Source organism: Camelina sativa, chromosome 19 (genome assembly GCF_030686135.1).
Source record: "Camelina sativa cultivar CO46 ecotype springtype chromosome 19, ASM3068613v1".
NCBI classification, from domain to species: Eukaryota; Viridiplantae; Streptophyta; class Magnoliopsida; order Brassicales; family Brassicaceae; genus Camelina; species Camelina sativa.
The window spans coordinates 8,660,163-8,680,556 of record NC_141898.1 but is presented as its reverse complement, the minus strand read 5'-3'; the positions used below and the strand labels follow the sequence as shown (position 1 = coordinate 8,680,556).

Here is a 20,394-nt window from a genome sequence, read left to right as displayed (position 1 = left end):
AAAATTTGATTTCCTAACAAACAATATCATATGTATCGTAGCATACGTGCCTCCATCGTTTCGACAAGACGGAAGTTCTGATGGCGAATTTGGTCGGATCAAAGGAGAGGATGTGTTGTAGGATATCGCATCGGGTAAAGAAGAGCTTATCAAGTCGTCTACTCCTCCTTTGACCACATCAGGTACAGAGCTGATTACGTCTACTGCTCCTTTGTTTTTCCGGCGACGTAAATAAGTCAAACGACGACACATTTATATTTGCATAACTTAAGGTTAAACGACAAATCAAAGAGTTTATCATGATCGTAAACATCTTCTGTCAACTTTGGATGCCCAAAAAAAACGCACTGTGATTTTAAATAGATGGTGGGTTGTGTTTTTGAGAATGGGTAATGATGACTTCTAATTGTTATACTCGGAAGCAGGGGAGCTTTGTACATGAGACACTTTTGGTCATTGAATTAGAAAAATGCTTGAAATTTTTAGACATAAGACAATTATTCTTTCAATAGACATACGTTTTGATCATAAAACGTAGTAGTGTTTTAAAGCAAGCAAGGAACAATACAAAACCACACATCTGGCTGGGGTTGTTTAGTCAACTCCTTTTCTTTTGCCTCCAGCAGGTCGCTCGATTTGGACCAAACTTGGAACGTAATAAAGAAGAGCTTGCCAAGGTCCTGTCTGATGTGTAACAAGCGGATCACAACCAGATTCACTGACTTGATTGTTCTCCCCGAGAATGAATATCTTGTCGATGCAGTGGATGTAGCAGTCTTCTATCCATCTATCACAACACACGGCGACTTTCTTATCCTCGTCAAGCACAAAATTTACCAGATCAGTAATTTGAAGATGAGGGCTCAAATCAAATGCTAAGACCTTGTTCCAGGACACAGCTTTGGTGGAGTCATTATCAATCTTACTTGTCACCCATATCTCAGTCTTGCATGTGGAATCGGGCTGTAAAAACACGGAAAGTTTCTCGTCTCTAACAACAGAAAGACGAAAAATTTTATACCATGGACACTGATAGGGAAGAGGCACAAACAGAGATGATTTCTCAGTTGAGAAATCAAATTTGAGCAATGACCAGCCAAGATGCGGTTTTGATTTCTCCTAAGCAAAAAAGTAAGTATTTCCCTTCAAAGGCACGATGTCTTCAGCGATCATACCGTCCCAGCCTGGTGGAGTGAGATCACCATCAGGAATCCTCCTCCACGAATCAGAGGAGTTAAGGTCGTAGATTTCGGTATCTTCGCCACCATTATAGCACAAAATTTTGTAGCTTCTTTGACTGCAGGAGGACTTGTTGTTGTTGTTCTTGTAGTACCCGAGAACAAATGTGTTGGTATTCTTCCAACGATTGTTGGCTTCGATCCACCTGGTTTGACCAGTAAACGGGTTCCAAACCACTATTTGAGATCCGTAACGGCGGGTGCCTTCCTTGACGCATATCAATAAGCCGTCGCAGTGAAAGACTTCTGTTATATCGAACTGACGTGAATTGTTAGAACACGGATGTGGTAGGCTAAGCTCTCTTTTTACTTCTACAGATGGAAGAGGAGGAACATCATCTCCATGTCGGGGAAGATTGATTATGCTCAAAGGACAAATCCGGCACTTCTCTGTCAAGATGAGAGAGTGAATCTCCTTTGGGGCATTATCAAAGTGCTCTCTTGCGAATCTCCTATCATCTTTGAACAAACGGTTCCATCGTTTGCAAGTTGCTCGTAACCGTTTCAGGGATGTGGCCGGAACGCGACAGAGTATCTCATCTACCAAATCGTTAAGAAGCTCGGGTATCGCCATCCAATCTCAGTCTCAGCTCCTGTAAAGTATAGCTAGGCTTTTTGCTCTTTCTTTAATGCTGCTGACAAGGAAATTAAAAGCTTTTATGGTTGGAATTTCTGGTTTAGTGTCGGTCAAAACTAAGGTCACAAGTCTCTCAATCTCTCAATCTTTGTTCTCTCGTAAAACTCATATGTTATGCACCTTAGTTGCATCCCTATTTATATAAAAACAAAACCTACTAATCCTAATCCTATTTGGTAATGTATGTTTAGATAACTCCAAAACAATTCCAAGTCCTAATCTCTCTAGGAACTTTACTCCAAATAGGTTTAGGATAGCTTAAGTCTCAAGCTCCCTTCAAGCTTAAACTAACATGCTTTACCCGTGATTTTTAATTGCTTCGTTTAAATCTTTACATAAGCTCCACAAACTCTCCAAATGCTGCATACATGCAAAGATTACGCAAATTAGTTCGTATGATTTGTAACCAGACAATAAAAAAAAGACAAGGGTACTGAAAAATAATGGGTTTCAATACCGTTATCCGAGTCTCGAGGTCCAGGAGAAGCCTCAGGGTGGTACTGAAGAGACATGGCGTTCATTGCCGGAAAGAGAGACCTGCGCAACTTCCGTCGTTTAGATTGACGTGAGTCATTTCTACTCGTCCGGGAAGAGAAGTTGGATCCACTGCATACTTATGGTTCTGCCATATATATAATCCGTACTAACAAAATCAATCCCAAATCTTAACGCAAACACGCAACATTTACTGTACTAACAAGTGTGAAAAGCTGATTTTGAGAGACAAGTATGTAACTACAAGTTCTGAGAGTTTACATGTATAAACTAAGTTTTGATTAATAGTTTTTATTCTCACATAGCATTTAGACCAGTGATTGGACCATAGGTAACAATAAACTATAGATAGTAATTGGACCATACCTGATCAGCACTGATCTCGACATGGCCAGTACTGTTGTTACGAACTGGATGGGTTCCTCCATGATGACCAAACTTCATCTTATAGGTTTTACCTCCAAGGGCTTGTCCAAGTAACTGATGCCCCATACAGATTCCCTACACAGGAACTTTTCCTAGAAGCTCTTTTACTGTCTTTACTGCATAAGGCACTGCAGAAGGATCTCCTGGACCGTTGCTGAATATTATCCCCATCTGGATTCATTTTTAGCGCCTCAGAAGCTGGCTACGTGGATGGGAAAACCGTGATTTCACAGCCATATGATGCCAACCTGTCTTAGGATGTTTTGCTTGATCCCAAAATCATATGCAATAACCTTTTTAAAGTGGAAGTATGGAAAACAGAGTTAGAAGGTAGTGAGGAGTGAGGAAATCGATGAGAAGGTGAAATTAGAGAAGAGAAAGTAAAACTCACTCTGTAGGATTCCTTGTGTTCTGAGAAGATTGTCTTAAATTCCCATTCAGGGTTTGTTTTGTCAAACCATTCGTAGGGAGATTCACATGAAACATCGCTTATTAGATCAAGGCCTAAAAGATTCAACCAAGCAGATAGAGAGTGGTCAATCACAGATCGCATACTGATCATATTCTAAAGAGGGCGGTGAAAGAATTCGGACCTACGATATCCCAAGAGCGAGACATATATACAAAAGTTCTTCCTCGGTTTTGGATCCATCTGGTAAAAAAAATGAGTAAATGTTATACATATACCCAATTTGTATAATATCTAGAAATCTAAATTAGAATCTAGAACCAAAAAAGCTTACAGATTCCCATAATGTTCCTCTCTGCTAGATTGTCACCAAGTGTTTTCGTACATCTCCAGTTTGAGGTACTGCAAATATTGTGATTTGCATAGTCTATCACATCAATGTACTTAAAAACGGAAAAAGACTCCAATAGACTATTCTTGGGGGTATGCAATGAGGTACCAGACTTGATATGTTTACCTGATGCTAAGACTTCTTATCACCAAACCAGCCAAAAAAAAAAACATTGCCTTGATTCTTCATCATCTGGGAGAAAGGAAATTATAACATATCTCAACCTCAGAAGTCAGAACATAATACAGTATAAGTTTTAAAAACTTCAAACTGGAATTTGCACTCACCTGGATTCACAGCGGTGTTACCGATCTGAGGATTTATCATAACTAGGATCAGTCAGAATTTCTTGATACCTTTTTAAAAAAATATACAACGCAATCAGACTCTAATAAAGATCAAGCAATGTTTAAAACAAAACTGATGATTCAACCAAATTTTAACCAAAAAGAAAAAAGAATCTCACCCTGTCAATACCAATTCAGCAATACGGGTTCCAGAAGCACCAAATGATTTAGCCGACCACACGGAGCCTTCTTCTAATACATCCTCATCTCATATATAGACGAAAAGAAACTATTCCCAGAAAAGGAGGATTAAATAACTAATTTAAGAGCCAGGATTGATAAGAAGGTGAGAGCGTTACCAGATGCAGTGTCTGTAGAGGTGAGCGAAGAAACAGAACATTGGACGACGGAGACTTTAACTCCTCTCCTCCACGACGGTTCAACGATGGGTGGGATAGACAAGCCCGTCGGGAAAAACTTCTAAAAGCTTCCAAAAGTTTTCACTGAGTTTCTCTGTTTTTTTATCTGATCCTCATAAATATCAAAATGGCCCCTTTACTTATTCAGACATGTCTATATAACCCCAACATATAAATATTTTATACAAAAAGCTCCCCGCATTTTTTTTTTTTAATTATGATAAACTCTAGCTTGAAGATTCTTGTTGGGATCACTTTTTGATTTTTTTCTAGAAAAGGGGTTTGATTGGTTTTGGGGAAATGGTTGGTTCATGATTGCGATCGGGGTAAAAGAAATCAATCGAGAATGAGTCAGCCTTCTGTGATTCTTGCTACGGCTAGCTATGATCACACGATCCGATTCTGGGAAGCCGAAACTGGTCGATGCTACCGTACCATTCAGTATCCTGATTCTGTTTGTCTCTCTCTCTCTCTCTCTCCCTCACTTGACTTTGTGAATTTTGTATCAGATACCTTATGGAGTACAAGACTAATACAAATTACTGTTTTTTTTTTTTTTGGGTATGTTGGTATTGATTCAGCATGTAAATAGATTGGAGATAACCCCAGATAAGCGTTATCTAGCAGCAGCTTGCAATCCTCATATACGTCTCTTTGATGTCAATTCCAACAGTCCTCAACCTGTAAATTATCCTTTCTTTCTTTTTTATTTTCTTCTTCTTTTTCTTTTGTATTTTCTATGATTTTGAAGGAGTGTTGGTGCGTATCAGGTGATGACCTATGATTCACATACCAACAATGTTATGGCAGTAGGATTCCATTGTGAGGGTAAATGGATGTATTCTGGATCAGAGGATGGCACTGTTAAGATTTGGGACTTGAGGTAAAGGTTATGTCATCATCTTCTTGTTTGTTTCTTTTAGCTGAATGTTAATAGATTCGTTCATTCATTCATGTGTGTGTGGTTTCTAGAAATGGACAAGGATACTCAATACAAAGTTACGGAAATCCTAAGAACGTTACATGTCCTGAAGAATACCTTTTTAAGCTGAGTTGTATTCTTAGGAACAAGTTGCTGACTCGTAAACCAAAAATGCAGGGCTCCGGGTTGCCAAAAGGAGTATGAAAGTGTTGCCGCAGTTAACACTGTTGTTTTGCACCCAAATCAGGTACATCTAACTAGCCCAGTGCCCCAGTCATATGTTTGTGTTGTGCTCTGGCTTTCTGCTTGGTAGTTTGTTTAAAGAGAGCTGTAGTGTTACTGCTATTGAAACAGTTGTGCTGTTTTTTCTGTTAGGTATCTGTTTGTTCTTTATCATGAACTTTCTCTTTTGTACAGACTGAATTGATATCTGGAGACCAAAATGGAAATATACGTGTATGGGATCTCAGAGCAAATTCTTGTAGCTGTGAACTGGTAATTGCCTTTGACAAGTCCTAATTTCCTTATCCTAGTTACATTTCTGAGAATCCGTAGATAATCACTTAGGGAGGGTGTAACTATAGGTACCAGAAGTTGATACAGCTGTACGGTCTTTAACTGTTATGTGGGACGGGACAATGGTGGTTGCTGCTAACAACCGTGGAACATGTTATGTATGGCGCTTGCTGCGTGGAAAGCAGGTAGTTTTCTGATAATTTTTTAGTCATGCAACAGTCGCATTCCTGTGATTTCCCATGCCACTGTAAAAACTCTTATCTTATTTCAGACAATGACTGAGTTTGAGCCCCTTCATAAGCTACAAGCTCATAATGGTCACATCCTTAAATGCCTCCTCTCTCCTGCAAACAAGTAATGTGTTTCTTATTCTTTCTCTTGAAACCGTTTACTTTTGTCTTCTCTCTTCAAAGTTCTTGTATGTTTGTTAGCAGATATCTAGCGACCGCGTCATCTGATAAAACCGTCAAAATATGGAACGTCGATGGTTTCAAACTAGAGAAAGTCTTAACAGGTATGGTCTCCATGTTTTTTGCTAACATGATTCATTCTGTCTTACCCTTTCTTACACTGTCATTAATCTTACTTAACAGGACATCAAAGATGGGTCTGGGACTGTGTATTCTCAGTGGATGGGGAATTTCTTGTAACAGGTACTGATCTCTATCTTAGCTTAAAGCAAAATTTTAACAGAACAACCTTCAAACTGGTTTTGATTTCTGTATTATCTGAACAGCATCATCGGACATGACGGCTAGATTGTGGTCGATGCCAGCGGGAAAAGAAGTGAAGGTGTACCAAGGTCATCATAAAGCCACTGTGTGTTGTGCACTCCACGATTAAAACCTTAAGAAGAATGAATGAAAGTTAAATTATGAACAATAAATCACGATTGTTTTCTTTGTATTGTGTTTTAGAAAAACTCTTTGTAGTGTACATTAATTTCAATCGGAGTCGTTTTTTAATTGCTCTTCTGATCTTTCTGCGATGATCTCAACTCCACAACCAAAAAACGACACAAACGGCTCCAACTAAAACTAATATCATAAGAAGCCCATGTACGGCCCAAATTCTGACCAGGAATCGTCGTCGGCCCAAATAAGCAGTGTCTCCTTGCTGAAACCACCGCACACTAAACCCTAATTTCTTCAGTTTTTTTTCACCTAGAGTATAAATACCGAGATTTCACTGAACCTCCAAATCTCTCGCTCTGTTACGCCATTTTCGTGAGTAAGAAGAAGAAACACTAGAGTCTCTCCCCCCCCCCCCCCCCCATACCAAAACCTCTAACCATGGCCGAGGGACTTGTGTTGAAGGGCACTATGCGCGCCCACACCGATATGGTCACCGCCATCGCTACACCGATCGACAATTCCGACATCATCGTCACAGCTTCGCGTGACAAATCCATCATCCTCTGGAAACTCACCAAGGACGACAAGTCTTACGGTGTTGCTCAGCGTAGGCTCACAGGTCACTCTCATTTCGTTGAAGATGTGGTTCTCTCATCTGACGGTCAGTTCGCACTCTCCGGAAGCTGGGACGGTGAGCTTCGTCTATGGGATCTCGCTACCGGCGTCTCAACCCGTCGTTTCGTCGGACACACGAAAGATGTGCTCTCCGTCGCGTTCTCCGTTGATAACCGTCAGATCGTATCTGCGTCTCGTGACCGTACGATCAAGCTGTGGAACACACTCGGTGAATGCAAGTACACGATCTCCGAAGGTGATGGTCACAAGGAATGGATTAGCTGTGTTAGGTTTAGCCCCAACACGCTTGTGCCCACCATTGTCTCTGCTTCCTGGGATCACACCGTCAAAGTGTGGAACCTACAGAACTGTAAGCTGAAGAACTCTCTTGTTGGACACACGGGTTACCTCAACACTGTTGCTGTCTCGCCTGATGGTTCGCTATGCGCCAGTGGTGGCAAAGATGGTGTTATCTTGTTGTGGGATTTGGCTGAGGGAAAGAAGCTTTACTCGCTTGAGGCTGGCTCTATCATTCACTCGCTTTGTTTCAGTCCTAACAGATACTGGCTGTGTGCTGCGACAGAGAACAGCATTAAGATCTGGGATCTTGAGAGCAAGCTTGTTGTTGAGGACTTGAAGGTTGACCTTAAGGCTGAGGCTGAGAAGGCTGATGGTGGCGTTGGAACTGGTAACCAGAAGAAGGTATGTCATTATTCTTACAATTGGTTGTTCGATAGTGATTGGTTCTCTTGTTTATACGAATTAATCGTTTGTGCTGCCATTGATTGTTTTAGTGAATGCACCAAATTGTAGTGATGAATTTGTATTAGTGTTTATGACCAAAAAATGAAATTTTGGCTAGAAATTGCATAAAAATGTTCCTAGGATTAGCTTTCATTCTCTGAAATGGTACTCTGCTCCAAAGGTTTTGACTTTGATGTTAACAGATAGAAAGAGATTGATTGATTAGGTTTCTAATGGGATTGGGTAATGAAAATGCAGGTGATCTACTGCACAAGCTTGAACTGGAGTGCAGATGGAAGCACATTGTTCAGTGGTTACACTGATGGAGTTGTCAGGGTCTGGGGTATTGGTCGTTACTAGAGACAAGAAGAAGACGAGGATGAAGAAGACTGATGAATGTTACGAATTCTTCAGAAAAAAATTAGCTGTTTTTTAAGTTTCTCCGATTTTTCCAGACTGGGTCAGTAATGTATTAGTCCCTCCCAAAACCTCTATGTTGGCAATTTTTGTTTAATTTCCAGAAAGAACAACAAAGTCAAAACGCCGATACTTTGATTATCATTAGATCACTGTATTAAAAGGGCACGATTTTGATTGCTATTACATTCCTGATCTTAGAATGGTTCAGCCATCATTTCACTACTCTAAATGTTGCGGTTCTGGTGCAAGAGTAATATCACTCTTTTCTCTGTCTCGCTCGTCTAAATATTATTTTGGGCCACATTAAAAGCCCACTAGTTCAGATTCTTTAGCCGACGATCGTCCTTGGCGCACACACTTAAGCTAGGGTTTTTTTGTGTCTTTCAAAATTTGACCACCAGAACAGAGGAGACTTTCTTCTTAAGCTTTTAAACCTAACTTACTTGTGTAACACCAATCTTTGCGATGATGCTCTCCGATCTTCCAAGGGATTTGGCAGAGGAAGTGCTCGTTAGGCTTTCAGTGACATCGATGAGAGCAGTGCGATTCGTTTGCAAAAAGTGGAACACGTTAACCAAAGTAGAGAGTTTTACAAAGAAGCACCTTGCTCGAGCCAAAGCAGCAGCATCAAGGGAGGTGGTTGTGGTGATGAATGATCGAGTTAATCTGATGAGCGTCAACCTCCATGGAATTCACAATAACGTTGATCCATCAATAAACCATCTAAGTAAACTCGATAGCCTAACCGATTTAGATGAAGTCGATATGTTTGAAGTGTTTCAATGCGATGGTTTATTGTTATGCATCACGAGAGACCGCACTAGGTTCGTTGTTTGGAATCCGTATTGCGGCCAAACCCGGTATTTCAAACATAACCGAAAGCACGTGATGAACAAGTATGCTATTGGATACGAGACGAGAGAATCGAGCGGCCGCAGCTATAAAGTTTTAATATTTGATGAATATACTCCGGAATACGTTTGTTATGAACTTGACTATATCAACTCTGAAACACGGATGGAGATTATCCCTACGCCTATCACTAAGGACTGGTATATACCTTATCATCAACGTAGCGTGTCTCTCAAAGGAAATACTTATTGGTATTCTGAGCCAAAGTTTATTAATGAAGGAGGAGGAGTATTCTTCTTAATCTGTTTTGATTTTACAAGAGAGAGATTTGGACCGCATCTAAGTCTACCCTTTCGCTCTTATACGGGAGAAACTATAAGTCTATCTAGTGTTAGAGATGAGCAACTTGCAGTGTTATTTCAGCACGAGGGTACATTATATACGGAAATATGGATTACGACAGAGATTGAGCCCGAAACAGTGTCGTGGAGCAAGCTGTTCTTTGCGGTGGATGGTTTACATATTCCGGGTCGTCGCTTTGGGAGTTTCTTTGTTGACGAGGAGAAGAAAGTTGTCGTTGTTTTTGATGAAGAGTACAGAGAAATGCGGGAACGCTACATAGCTGCTTATATCATTGGAGAGGATGGAATTATCACAAAAATTGATTTAGGAAAAGCTGTAAGCACTTCTTATCATCCACAAATGTGCTCTTGTGTTCCAAGTCTAGCGCAAATCTGTTTTTTTCCAGAGACTGGTTTTTATGTAAAATCTCTATTTTGACAACTTTTGTTTTAGTTTCAGGAAAAAAAAACAAGTGTCAAAAATGCTCATTCATTGATTATATCATACTAGATAAGGACCCGCCCGTTGTGTGGGTTTAAAGTTTTGTAAATTAAATTAAATTTTACAAAAATATATTAAAATTTGTGATACGTTATTTATATTATTTTATGGTTTATATTTGCTATAATATACAGATTTATATCTATTTACAAATCTTTTATGTATGTTACCATCAAAAACGTATTTTGTACACCTAAATATAATGTATATTACAAATATATTCTTTATCACCACCTAAAAAAAATATAAATTAACACATTAATCCAACTATTATTCACTTTTACACATGTTAAAATCTCAGATTGATATAAACTTGACACCACTCGAAATCTTATTGATGACTAACTTTAAAAACCTAACTTTATATAATATATCAATGTATGAAAAGGTCACCATTTTACATTCTTAATCGTTTTGATCTAACCTAGTAACCTCACACTAAAACGGCAAGGTGTCTGTTTATAGGAATCGTAATTTGATTTCTTACTTTTAGGATTTTAGGTGTTCTTAATCCTTTTATTTTTAGGATTTTATATAATAATTATAGACAAATTAAGAAATTCTAAAAATAAAAGGATTACAATTAAAGTAATCTATTATATTAATAATTCTAATAGGAAATTTATCTATTAAATTACTAATTTCAATACGAAAATATTTACAATTTAAATGAAATTATTATTTAAATGCAATTATATAATAAACAGTTCAATATAGTGAAATATTTTTTATTGAACTAACTATAGTTAGACATCTTTTATTCCATGAAATTAATTATAAAGAGACATATAATCTTTATCTTTATGGTTAATCAGAAATTGTGAATTTCGTAATTAATTTAGGACATGCGTTAGGATCCATGGATACATCGTCTAGTCTGTGTGAACTTGCATCCATGTGGACGGTCGACGATAGAGGGCAGCAATACTAACACGACTAGTACGTCCCTTAACAGTTGCCTTAATGTTTTACAATGATTATAGAGTTACAATTTTCTGTAATAAAAAAAATTATAAAAAAAGAGGTATATGTTTTACAAATTATATATCTATGGGTTGACATTAGAAACAAGAGGAAACAAGGTCGATGGGAGATCATTGAGAGGGAAGAGAAAGAGGCCAGAACCACGTACGCCCAATTTGAAGAAGTTGTTCAAGGATGAAGGAGCGAAAGCAAGAGAAAGAGAAAAAGATAGGACAATGGAGAAAATGATGATGAAGATGAAAGGAAGATCACAATCAGTAAAATTTGTGGAAGAAGAAGTTCATGATCAGGGTGAGATAGTAAAAAATAATATAAGCGAAGCGAATCAAAGTTCTTTCAAGGTGACGCAATGCGTAGAAGATATCGAAGAACTTTGCAAGAACGATCGTTTTGCAGTTTGCAACGACTTCGTGATGAATAAGAAAGATCACTTTTGGAACAAATCAACAGAATGAACTCATCATTTCCAATGATTAGTCACCATCGCAGCCAAGGGGAAGCTAATTCCATTGAGGTACCTTAATTCTCCTATAACTACGAGTCTCATTTATAATTTTTATGATTTTTTTCCTTTTTTCTTTGTATCGTTATTAACTTAAGCTATGCATATTTATTCAAGTTTAGGCTATCTCAAATTTAATATCACCAATGTATCAACACATTTAGTTAATGTTAGATAGTTTAGTTAGTATACTAGTTTTAGTGTGTTTTTGGATCCACATCAGAGATTTGAAGGCGCTGGTTTTTTTTTTTAATTATTATCTGACTTCTATTAGCTGTAATATATAATCGTCAGTGGTTATGTACCTTGCAGCAGCAGCAGTTTACGGATCTTCATCATCACTTCTCGGCGAAACCAAGAGATCTCATGTACAAGTACGACTATTAAAACATGTGTTGATAGTGATTTACCGTTAAAATCGGTGGATATGAAGAAAAAAAACTAATGCAATTTGTATGATATTTTTTATTTATTTCCGAGTGCTTCTTTAACTATGATATTATAGCCTTCAAACACATATGTGCGGGGGTGTGTTTATTTATCGGTTGCTTTTAGGAATACAACAAATGTTTTGCACAAAAAAAAAAAAAAAAAAAAAAAAAGAATACAACAAATGACAAAAAGAAACGTGACAAATTGATAAAAATTCTATATTATTGTGATTCTTTTTTGTGTCCTTGACGTCAATTCTGGTAGACATAATCAAGAATCTAAAACCTTTCAAGGCTTTATATAGATGAACTTAGATGCGACAGCTTATCAAAAGGCTTGTGATCACTATTATGCATAAGTGGGTTAACGTTATTATTTTAAGTTTTTTTTTAAGCAAATTAATTTGTTTTGTCCTTTAATCAATGATAACTTATGCTCTAATAAATCAAATCTCTCGCCTGTATAGTAGTAGTAGGTTACTTCTTGTTTTGTTATAAGTTAAATATTACTTAATCAAGAAAGTTTGGTTTACTCAATTCAAACTTAAAAGGCTATATTATTTTCCCAAACTACAATTTAGTATTAATCATAGATATATACTGTTAAGAAATATCAAAATATTTTGAATTTTATATGACCCTTTTTGATGGATCTACAGATAGTAAACAACCCAAAGGTCTGATTATGATCACCTTGATGTTCACACTGTTCTTTTTTTTTTCTAAAAGATGATAAAATTATATGTGCACTAAGCTGTGGTCTTTGTATTCATGCTATAAAAAGAATATACGTCCCTCACCATTTTCATAGCCTCGAATAAAGAAGTGATCACTTCGATTCGATGCCACTTCCAGATAAACTTAATTATGCTTTGCCATGAAACCTCGGGTGGTTGGTGTTGTTATAGTCCGGCGTAGGAATGTTAAATCATTAAAAATTACACAACTCTTAGCTTCAGACTACACCTGAACTGAAATACCCATTAGAACATAAGTCTTATGTTAGAGTGAATTATAAAGGTATTGTACGTGAAGACGACCAAAAAAAAAAATGGTATTAAAATGATTAAAGTCAAATGAATTTAAAAACTGATTTACAGTGCTTTTAAAAGGGAGTCACACAACATGTTTGTTTTATGTTTTAGATTACAAACACACTTTGATGATAATATATGGATCCATTCATATTAAATCTTATAGGGACAAATGGAGGAAGAGATTTTATATTTTGTTTTTGAATGTATAATAAAGTTGTATTTGATTATACCATAGTTGACCTGAGAGGAGAAGATAGTAATGGCGGTGGTTTCTGCAGGAGCTTTAGCTTATCCTCCTTCTTTATCCGTCCGCGCCACCCTTAATTCTGAGACTAAAGATGAACAACAACAACAAGGGAGCATCAGCAGCACTAGCTCTACCCAGAAATTTACTTACAGACGAGCTTCTCCCGCAGTCCGATGGCCACATTTGAATCTCCGTGAGACTTACGATTCCACAACTTCAACACCGTCGCAACCCGTTTCCCCCACCGATACAAAGGATTCAGGCGAAATCGTCGATTCAATTGGCTTTACGATTCAACACGATTTTGATTGCAATTACATTCCTGATCATAGAATGGTTCAGCCATCATTTCACTACTCTAATGCTGCGGCGGTTCTAGTGCAAGAGTAATAATATATCACTCTTCCTCTCTCAGTCTCGCTCGCCAAAATAATATTTTGGGCCACATTAAAAGCCCACTAGTTAAGATTCTTTAGCCGACGATCGTCCTTGGCGCACACACTTGAGCTAGGGTTTTTTTATGTCTTTCAAAATTTGTAACCACCAGAAGCAGAGGAGACTTTCTTCATAAGCTTCTAAGTTTTAACCTAACTTACTTGTGTTACACTAATCTTTGCTGATGATGCTCTCCGATCTTCCAAGCGATTTGGTAGAGGAAGTGCTCGTTCGGCTTCCAGTGACATCGATGAGAGCAGTGCGATTCGTTTGCAAAAAGTGGAACACGTTAACCAAAGAAGAGAGTTTTACAAAGAAGCACGTTGCTCGAGCCAAAGCAGCAGCAGCAAGGGAGGTGGTTGTGGTGATGAATGATCGAGTTAATCTGATGAGCGTCAACCTCCGTGGAATTCACAACAACGTTGACCCGCCAATAAACCATCTAGGTAAACTCGTTAGCCTTACCGATTTAGATGGAGTCGATATGTCTGAAGTCTTTCACTGCGATGGTTTATTGTTATGCATCACGAGAGACCGCACTAGGTTCGTTGTTTGGAATCCGTATTGCGGCCAAACCCGGTATTTCAAACATAACCGAGAGGACGTGATGGACAAGTATGCTATTGGATACGAGACGAGAGAATCGAGCGGCCGCAGCTATAAAGTTTTAAGATTTGGTGAACGTACTCCGGGATACGTTTGTTATGAACTTGACTATATCAACTCTGAAACGCGGATGGAGATTATCCCTAGGCTTATCACTGCGGACTGGTTTATACCTTGTCATCAACGTGGCGTGTCTCTCAAAGGAAATACTTACTGGTATTCTCAGTCAAAGTCTAATGCAGGAGGAAGAGTATTCTTCTTAGTCTGTTTTGATTTTACAAGAGAGAGATTTGGACCGCATCTAAGTCTACCGTTTCTCTCTTATAGGAGAGATAGTCTAAGTCTATCTAGTGTTAGAGATGAGCAACTTGCAGTGTTATTTCAGAAAGAGGATACATTATATATGGAGATATGGATTACGACAGTGATTGAGGTGGATGGTTTACATATTCCGGGTCGTCGCTTTGGGAGTTTCTTTGTTGACGAGGAGAAGAAAGTTGTCGTTGTTTTTGATGAAGAGTACAGAGAAATGTGGGAGGGCAACATAGCTGCTTATATCATTGGAGAGGATGGAATTATCACAAAAGTAGATTTAGGAAAAGCTGTAAGCACATCTTCTTATCATCCACAAATGTGCTCTTGTGTTCCAAGTCTAGCGCAAATCAAAATGACCACAACTGTAAAGCTGAGGAACTGATCTCTCTCGTTTAACACCTTAACACGCTCTGGCTTTCTTGCCTAATAATTCATCATGCGCCAGTTACTAGAGTTTGAGCTGAAGAAGACAGAGAAGACGATGATGAATGTTACGAAATCCCCTAAAAAAAACAATGCTTTTTTCCGAGACTGGCTCTTATGTAAAATCTCAATTTTGACAACTTTTGTTTCTTTTCAAGAAAAGAACCAAGTGTCACAAAAGCTAATTCATGGATTATATCATATATATATATATATATATATATATATATATATCAATGTATCAAAAGGTCACCACCATTTTACATTCTTGATCATTTTGATCTAAACCACATACTAAAACGGCAAGGTGTCTGTTTATAAAAATCTCAGACAGCACGGAGTTGAAAAGTAACTATATCTATCAACGGCACACATGGCTGCAACGGATTAATGAAGCTGAGAGGAGAAGATAGTAATGGCGGTGGTTTCTGCAGGTGCTTTAGCTTTCCCTGTTGCTTTATCCGTCCGCGCTTCTCTTAATCCTGAGACTAAAGATGAACAACAACAAGCGAGCATCAGCATCAGCATCACTAGCTCTACCCAGAATTTTACTTACAGTCGAGCTTCTCCGGCAGTCCGATGGCCACATTTGAATGTCCGTGAGACTTACGATTCCACAACTTCATCACCGTCGCAACCCGTTCCTACCGCGGTTTCGCCCACGGATTCAGTCGAAGTCGTCGATTCAATTGGCTTTAACGAGCAGGAAAAGACGAAAGATGATGAAGCCGCCGCCGCCGTCGTGGCGGCGAGTCGGAGAAGGAGAGTGAAGAAATTGAATAAGGTGGCTCTGATAAAGGCCAAGGATTGGAGAGAGAGAGTGAAGTTTCTTACGGATAAGATTCTAAGCCTGAAACCTAATCAGTTCGTCGCGGATGTTCTCGATGCACGGCCCGTTCAGATGACTCCTACGGATTACTGTTTCGTTGTTAAATCGGTTGGTCAGGTGAGCTGGCAACGAGCTCTTGAGGTTTTCGAGTGGCTCAATCTCCGTCATTGGCACTCACCTAACGCTCGTATGGTGGCGGCTATACTCGGTGTTTTGGGACGGTGGAATCAAGAATCGCTTGCGGTTGAGATTTTCACTAGAGCTGAGCCAACGGTGGGAGATACGGTTCAAGTTTACAACGCGATGATGGGTGTTTATTCTCGTAGTGGCAAGTTTTCGAAAGCACAGGAGCTGCTCGACGCAATGCGTCAGAGAGGGTGTGTTCCTGACCTGATTAGTTTCAATACTCTTGTCAACGCTAGGCTTAAGTCTGGTGGGGTGACTCCGAATTTGGCTGTTGAGTTATTAGATATGGTGAGGAATTCGGGTCTTAGGCCTGATGCTATCACTTACAACACTCTTCTTAGTGCCTGTTCGCGGGATTCTAATTTGGAAGGTGCTGTGAAGGTTTTTGAGGACATGGAAGCTCATCGTTGTCAGCCTGACTTGTGGACTTATAATGCCATGATATCTGTTTATGGGAGATGTGGGCTTGCTGCTGAAGCTGAGAGGCTCTTCATGGAGCTGGAGCTTAAAGGTTATTCACCTGATGCAGTGACGTACAACTCTTTGCTCTATGCTTTTGCTAGAGAAAGAAATACAGAGAAGGTCAAAGAGGTGTACCAAGAAATGCAGAAAATGGGGTTTGGGAAAGACGAGATGACTTATAACACGATCATTCACATGTATGGCAAGCAGGGGCAACTTGATCTTGCGCTACAGCTTTATAAAGACATGAAAGGTCTCTCAGGTAGAAACCCTGATGCTATTACTTACACTGTTTTGATCGATTCACTTGGAAAAGCAAACAGAACCGTGGAAGCCGCAGCTATAATGTCTGAGATGCTCGATGCTGGGATTAAACCAACTCTGCAGACATACAGTGCTCTAATTTGCGGTTATGCCAAGGCTGGGAAGCGAGAAGAGGCTGAGAATACTTTCAGTTGCATGTTGCGCTCAGGCACTAAACCTGATAATTTAGCGTATTCTGTAATGTTGGATGTATTACTAAGAGGCAACGAGACAAGAAAGGCGTGGGTTTTATATCGTGATATGATTTCTGACTGTCAGACACCGTCTCACAGTCTGTATGAGTTGATGATACTTGGACTTATGAAGGAAAATAGGTCAGACGACATTCAGAAAACCATTAGAGACATGGAAGAATTGTGTGGCATGAACCCACTAGAGATTTCATCAGTTCTTGTTAAGGGTGAATGCTTTGACCTTGCTGCTAGACAGTTGAAAGTGGCTATCACCAATGGGTATGACCTGGAAAACGACACTCTACTCTCTATCTTGGGTTCATACAGTTCATCAGGCAGGCATTCAGAAGCGTTTGAGTTACTTGAATTTTTGAAAGAACACGCCAGTGGATCTAAAAGTCTTATAAATGAAGCTCTAATTGTTCTACATTGCAAAGTTAACAATTTAAGTGCTGCTCTAGATGAATATTTCTCTGACCCATGTGTTCATGGCTGGTGTTATGGCAGTTCGACCATGTATGAGACTCTATTACACTGCTGTGTAGCAAATGAACATTACGCTGAAGCTTCTCAAGTTTTCTCTGACCTGAGACTATCTGGCTGTGAAGCTTCAGAAAGTGTTTGTAAAAGCATGGTTGTTGTGTATTGCAAGCTTGGCTTTCCAGAGACAGCTCATCAAGTGATTAATCAAGCTGAGACAAAAGGGTTCCACTTTGCTTGTTCGCCTATGTATACTGATATCATTGAGGCTTATGGGAAGCTAAAGCTATGGCAGAAAGCGGAGAGTGTGGTTGGCAACCTAAGACAAAGTGGACGAACACCTGATCTTAAGACATGGAACAGCTTGATGTCGGCTTATGCTGAGTGTGGCTGTTATGAGCGGGCAAGGGCTATTTTTAACACTATGATGAGAGATGGTCCATCTCCAACTGTTGAATCCATCAATATCTTGTTGCATGCTTTGTGTGTTGATGGGAGACTTGAAGAGCTCTACGTTGTTGTTGAAGAATTGCAAGATATGGGCTTTAAGATTAGCAAAAGCTCCATTCTTTTGATGCTTGACGCATTTTCCCGGGCTGGAAATATCTTTGAGGTAAAGAAGATATACAGTAGCATGAAAGCTGCTGGTTACTTACCCACGATTCGCCTCTATAGGATGATGATTGAGCTTCTCTGCAAAGGGAAACGGGTTAGAGATGCTGAGATTATGGTCTCTGAAATGGAAGAGGCCAATTTTAAGGTTGAGCTCGCTATATGGAATTCCATGTTGAAGATGTATACGGCTATCGAGGATTACAAGAAGACAGTTCAAGTATACCAGAGGATAAAAGAAACTGGAGTGGAACCAGATGAGACCACTTACAATACTCTCATTATAATGTATTGTAGAGACAGACGACCAGAAGAAGGGTACTTGCTGATGCAGCGAATGAGAAATATTGGTCTGGACCCAAAACTGGACACATACAAGAGCTTGATCTCTGCTTTTGGTAAGCAAAAATGCCTTGAACAAGCTGAACAACTGTTTGACGAGCTTCTCTCCAAAGGTTATAAACTAGACCGTTCATTTTACCACACGATGATGAAAATATCCCGAGATTCTGGAAGTGACTCCAAGGCAGAGAAATTGTTGCAAATGATGAAGAGTGCAGGAATAGAACCAACACTTGCTACAATGCATTTGCTTATGGTTTCATATAGTTCGTCAGGAAATCCCAAAGAAGCTGAAAAAGTTCTTAGTAACCTGAAAGAAACAGACGTGGAACTAACAACTCTGCCTTATAGCTCAGTTATTGATGCTTACCTTCGGAGCAGAGATTATAACAGTGGAATCGAAAGGCTTTTGGAAATGAAGAAAGAGGGCCTGGAGGCAGACCACAGGATATGGACTTGCTTTGTTAGGGCAGCGAGTTTCTCCAAGGAAAAAAGTGAAGTCATGTTGCTGTTGAAAGCTCTTCAAGATATTGGTTTTGATCTTCCTATCAGGTATGGATGATCTGATGTACTCCATAAAAATGATTGGTCTGTGCTAGTCATGTTTATGGTTTTATTATTAAGATATTATAAATTTGATACAGGATCATCGTATGGTACTAATAATTATGTGTTTTTTGATGATACCTACCAGGCTTTTAGCTGGAAAACCTGAGTTGTTAGTTCCTGAGGTGGATGAATGGTTCGAGAAACTGAAACCCATAGAGGACAATGCTGCTCTCAATTTTGCTAATGCTCTTTTAAATCTTCTCTGGGCTTTTGAACTCAGAGCTACTGCATCATGGGTATTCCAATTGGCAATCAAAAGGGGTATCTTCAGTCGCGATGTTTTTAGGTCAGTCGTCTAAACAGATGTTCATGAATGGTGTTAACACTCACCCATGAACTAGTCAACACTTGTTTCTCGTGAAAACGTTTTCGAATGCACCGAGTATTTAGCAGTCACATTTACTATTGACTTTGATTTTTCAGGGTGGCGGACAAAGACTGGGGTGCTGATTTCAGAAGATTGTCGGGAGGTGCAGCACTTGTTGCACTGACTCTATGGCTTGACCACATGCAGGCAATTCATCTCTTTCTTCTCTCTTAATTTCTCTGCATTTTCGCATCATATTCTATAAATCCCTTCATAACTGAAGATCGTAGGACATAATCATTCTCATATTCACCAATAACCCTCAACCTCTGCTACAATTCTTTTCCCACTTTCAGGATGCATCACTTGAAGGGTACCCAGAGTCTCCAAAATCAGTTGTCTTAATCACAGGGACCGCAGAGTACAACGGTATATCCCTGGACAAAACGCTAAAGGCATGTCTCTGGGAGATGGGTTCTCCATTTCTTCCCTGCAAGACGAGAACTGGGCTTCTAGTGGCCAAAGCTCACTCTCTGAGAATGTGGTTGAAGGACTCACCGTTCTGCTTCGACTTGGAACTAAAAGACTCGGTGTCCTTACCAGAATCAACCTCAATGGACCTGATCGACGGGTGTTTCATAAGACGTGGACTTGTTCCTGCGTTTAACCACATCAAAGAGAGACTTGGCGGGTTTGTGTCACCAAAGAAGTTTTCGAGACTGGCATTGCTACCAGACGAAATGAGAGAACGAGTGATAAAGACAGATATAGAAGGACATAGACAGAAGTTAGAGAAGATGAAGAAGAATAAGGGAAATGAAGTGATTAGTGTTAACCCTCGAAAGAAGTTCGTCAGAAGTAAGTGATGTCATGATAATGTACTATCATATTACACATTTGTAATTGTTGTATACAGTTTCGATTTTTCTTAATTGTCATTAGAAATTTAGAAATAAGCGTCTTCATGTAATATTTATCAATAGGATTAATAAATTAAAAAATGTACTTACTGTTTCTACAAA

General features: G+C 39.2%; 3 protein-coding genes and 3 pseudogenes across 6 annotated transcripts; 4 read left to right on the top strand and 2 right to left on the bottom strand.

The window, feature by feature from the left end:
• Positions 1 to 431: 431 nt before the first annotated feature.
• LOC104765669 (F-box protein ETP1-like) lies at positions 432 to 2,474 on the bottom strand (annotated as a pseudogene). Its single transcript, XR_015591050.1, has 3 exons — positions 2,333 to 2,474; positions 2,177 to 2,235; positions 432 to 1,873 (listed from the first exon to the last, which is right to left on the bottom strand). The product of XR_015591050.1 is annotated as an F-box protein ETP1-like (transcript).
• LOC104767604 (carbamoyl phosphate synthase small chain, chloroplastic-like) lies at positions 1,943 to 4,380 on the bottom strand (annotated as a pseudogene). The gene is made up of 10 exons (XR_015591051.1): positions 4,243 to 4,380; positions 4,063 to 4,172; positions 3,884 to 3,952; positions 3,705 to 3,788; positions 3,540 to 3,607; positions 3,390 to 3,448; positions 3,188 to 3,300; positions 2,737 to 3,089; positions 2,333 to 2,497; positions 1,943 to 2,235 (listed from the first exon to the last, which is right to left on the bottom strand). The product of XR_015591051.1 is annotated as a carbamoyl phosphate synthase small chain, chloroplastic-like (transcript).
• A 68-nt stretch (positions 4,381 to 4,448) lies between these two features.
• Positions 4,449 to 6,707, top strand: LOC104765668 (target of rapamycin complex subunit LST8-1). Of its 2 annotated transcripts, none has more exons than XM_010489423.3 (10): positions 4,449 to 4,756; positions 4,884 to 4,985; positions 5,073 to 5,185; positions 5,402 to 5,471; positions 5,642 to 5,719; positions 5,809 to 5,925; positions 6,012 to 6,094; positions 6,175 to 6,254; positions 6,334 to 6,393; positions 6,477 to 6,707. In XM_010489423.3, the coding sequence occupies exons 1-10, from the start codon at positions 4,649 to 4,651 to the stop codon at positions 6,581 to 6,583; spliced, it is 918 nt and encodes a 305-aa protein (XP_010487725.1). In that variant the 5' UTR covers positions 4,449 to 4,648; the 3' UTR covers positions 6,584 to 6,707. The 2 variants fall into 2 exon arrangements, with proteins under 2 accessions (XP_010487725.1, XP_087358048.1); XM_087501922.1 differs by having other exon boundaries at positions 6,172 to 6,254.
• Positions 6,708 to 6,867: 160 nt separating this feature from the next.
• Positions 6,868 to 8,595, top strand: LOC104765667 (small ribosomal subunit protein RACK1x). The gene is made up of 2 exons (XM_087501921.1): positions 6,868 to 7,911; positions 8,212 to 8,595. The coding sequence occupies exons 1-2, from the start codon at positions 7,033 to 7,035 to the stop codon at positions 8,311 to 8,313; spliced, it is 981 nt and encodes a 326-aa protein (XP_087358047.1). The 5' UTR covers positions 6,868 to 7,032; the 3' UTR covers positions 8,314 to 8,595.
• Positions 8,596 to 13,888: 5,293 nt separating this feature from the next.
• Positions 13,889 to 15,007, top strand: LOC104767602 (putative F-box protein At3g17620 pseudogene; annotated as a pseudogene).
• Positions 15,008 to 15,286: 279 nt separating this feature from the next.
• LOC104767601 (pentatricopeptide repeat-containing protein At3g18110, chloroplastic) lies at positions 15,287 to 20,394 on the top strand. The gene is made up of 4 exons (XM_087501919.1): positions 15,287 to 19,008; positions 19,151 to 19,351; positions 19,489 to 19,579; positions 19,729 to 20,394. The coding sequence occupies exons 1-4, from the start codon at positions 15,464 to 15,466 to the stop codon at positions 20,236 to 20,238; spliced, it is 4,347 nt and encodes a 1,448-aa protein (XP_087358045.1). The 5' UTR covers positions 15,287 to 15,463; the 3' UTR covers positions 20,239 to 20,394.

What these genes read in the sequence shown, in the direction of transcription:
- LOC104765668 (XM_087501922.1), top strand. Translation starts at nt 4,649, where the DNA reads ATGAGTCAGCCTTCTGTGATTCTTGCTACGGCTAGCTATGATCACACG. An exon ending in CCATTCAGTATCCTGATTCT is followed by an intron (nt 4,757 to 4,883) that starts GTTTGTCTCTCT and finishes GTATTGATTCAG; the next exon opens with CATGTAAATAGATTGGAGAT. An exon ending in ATTCCAACAGTCCTCAACCT is followed by an intron (nt 4,986 to 5,072) that starts GTAAATTATCCT and finishes GGTGCGTATCAG; the next exon opens with GTGATGACCTATGATTCACA.
- LOC104765667 (XM_087501921.1), top strand. Translation starts at nt 7,033, where the DNA reads ATGGCCGAGGGACTTGTGTTGAAGGGCACTATGCGCGCCCACACCGAT. An exon ending in GAACTGGTAACCAGAAGAAG is followed by an intron (nt 7,912 to 8,211) that starts GTATGTCATTAT and finishes ATGAAAATGCAG; the next exon opens with GTGATCTACTGCACAAGCTT.
- LOC104767601 (XM_087501919.1), top strand. Translation starts at nt 15,464, where the DNA reads ATGGCGGTGGTTTCTGCAGGTGCTTTAGCTTTCCCTGTTGCTTTATCC. An exon ending in TTCAGTCGCGATGTTTTTAG is followed by an intron (nt 19,352 to 19,488) that starts GTCAGTCGTCTA and finishes TTGATTTTTCAG; the next exon opens with GGTGGCGGACAAAGACTGGG. An exon ending in TATGGCTTGACCACATGCAG is followed by an intron (nt 19,580 to 19,728) that starts GCAATTCATCTC and finishes TCCCACTTTCAG; the next exon opens with GATGCATCACTTGAAGGGTA.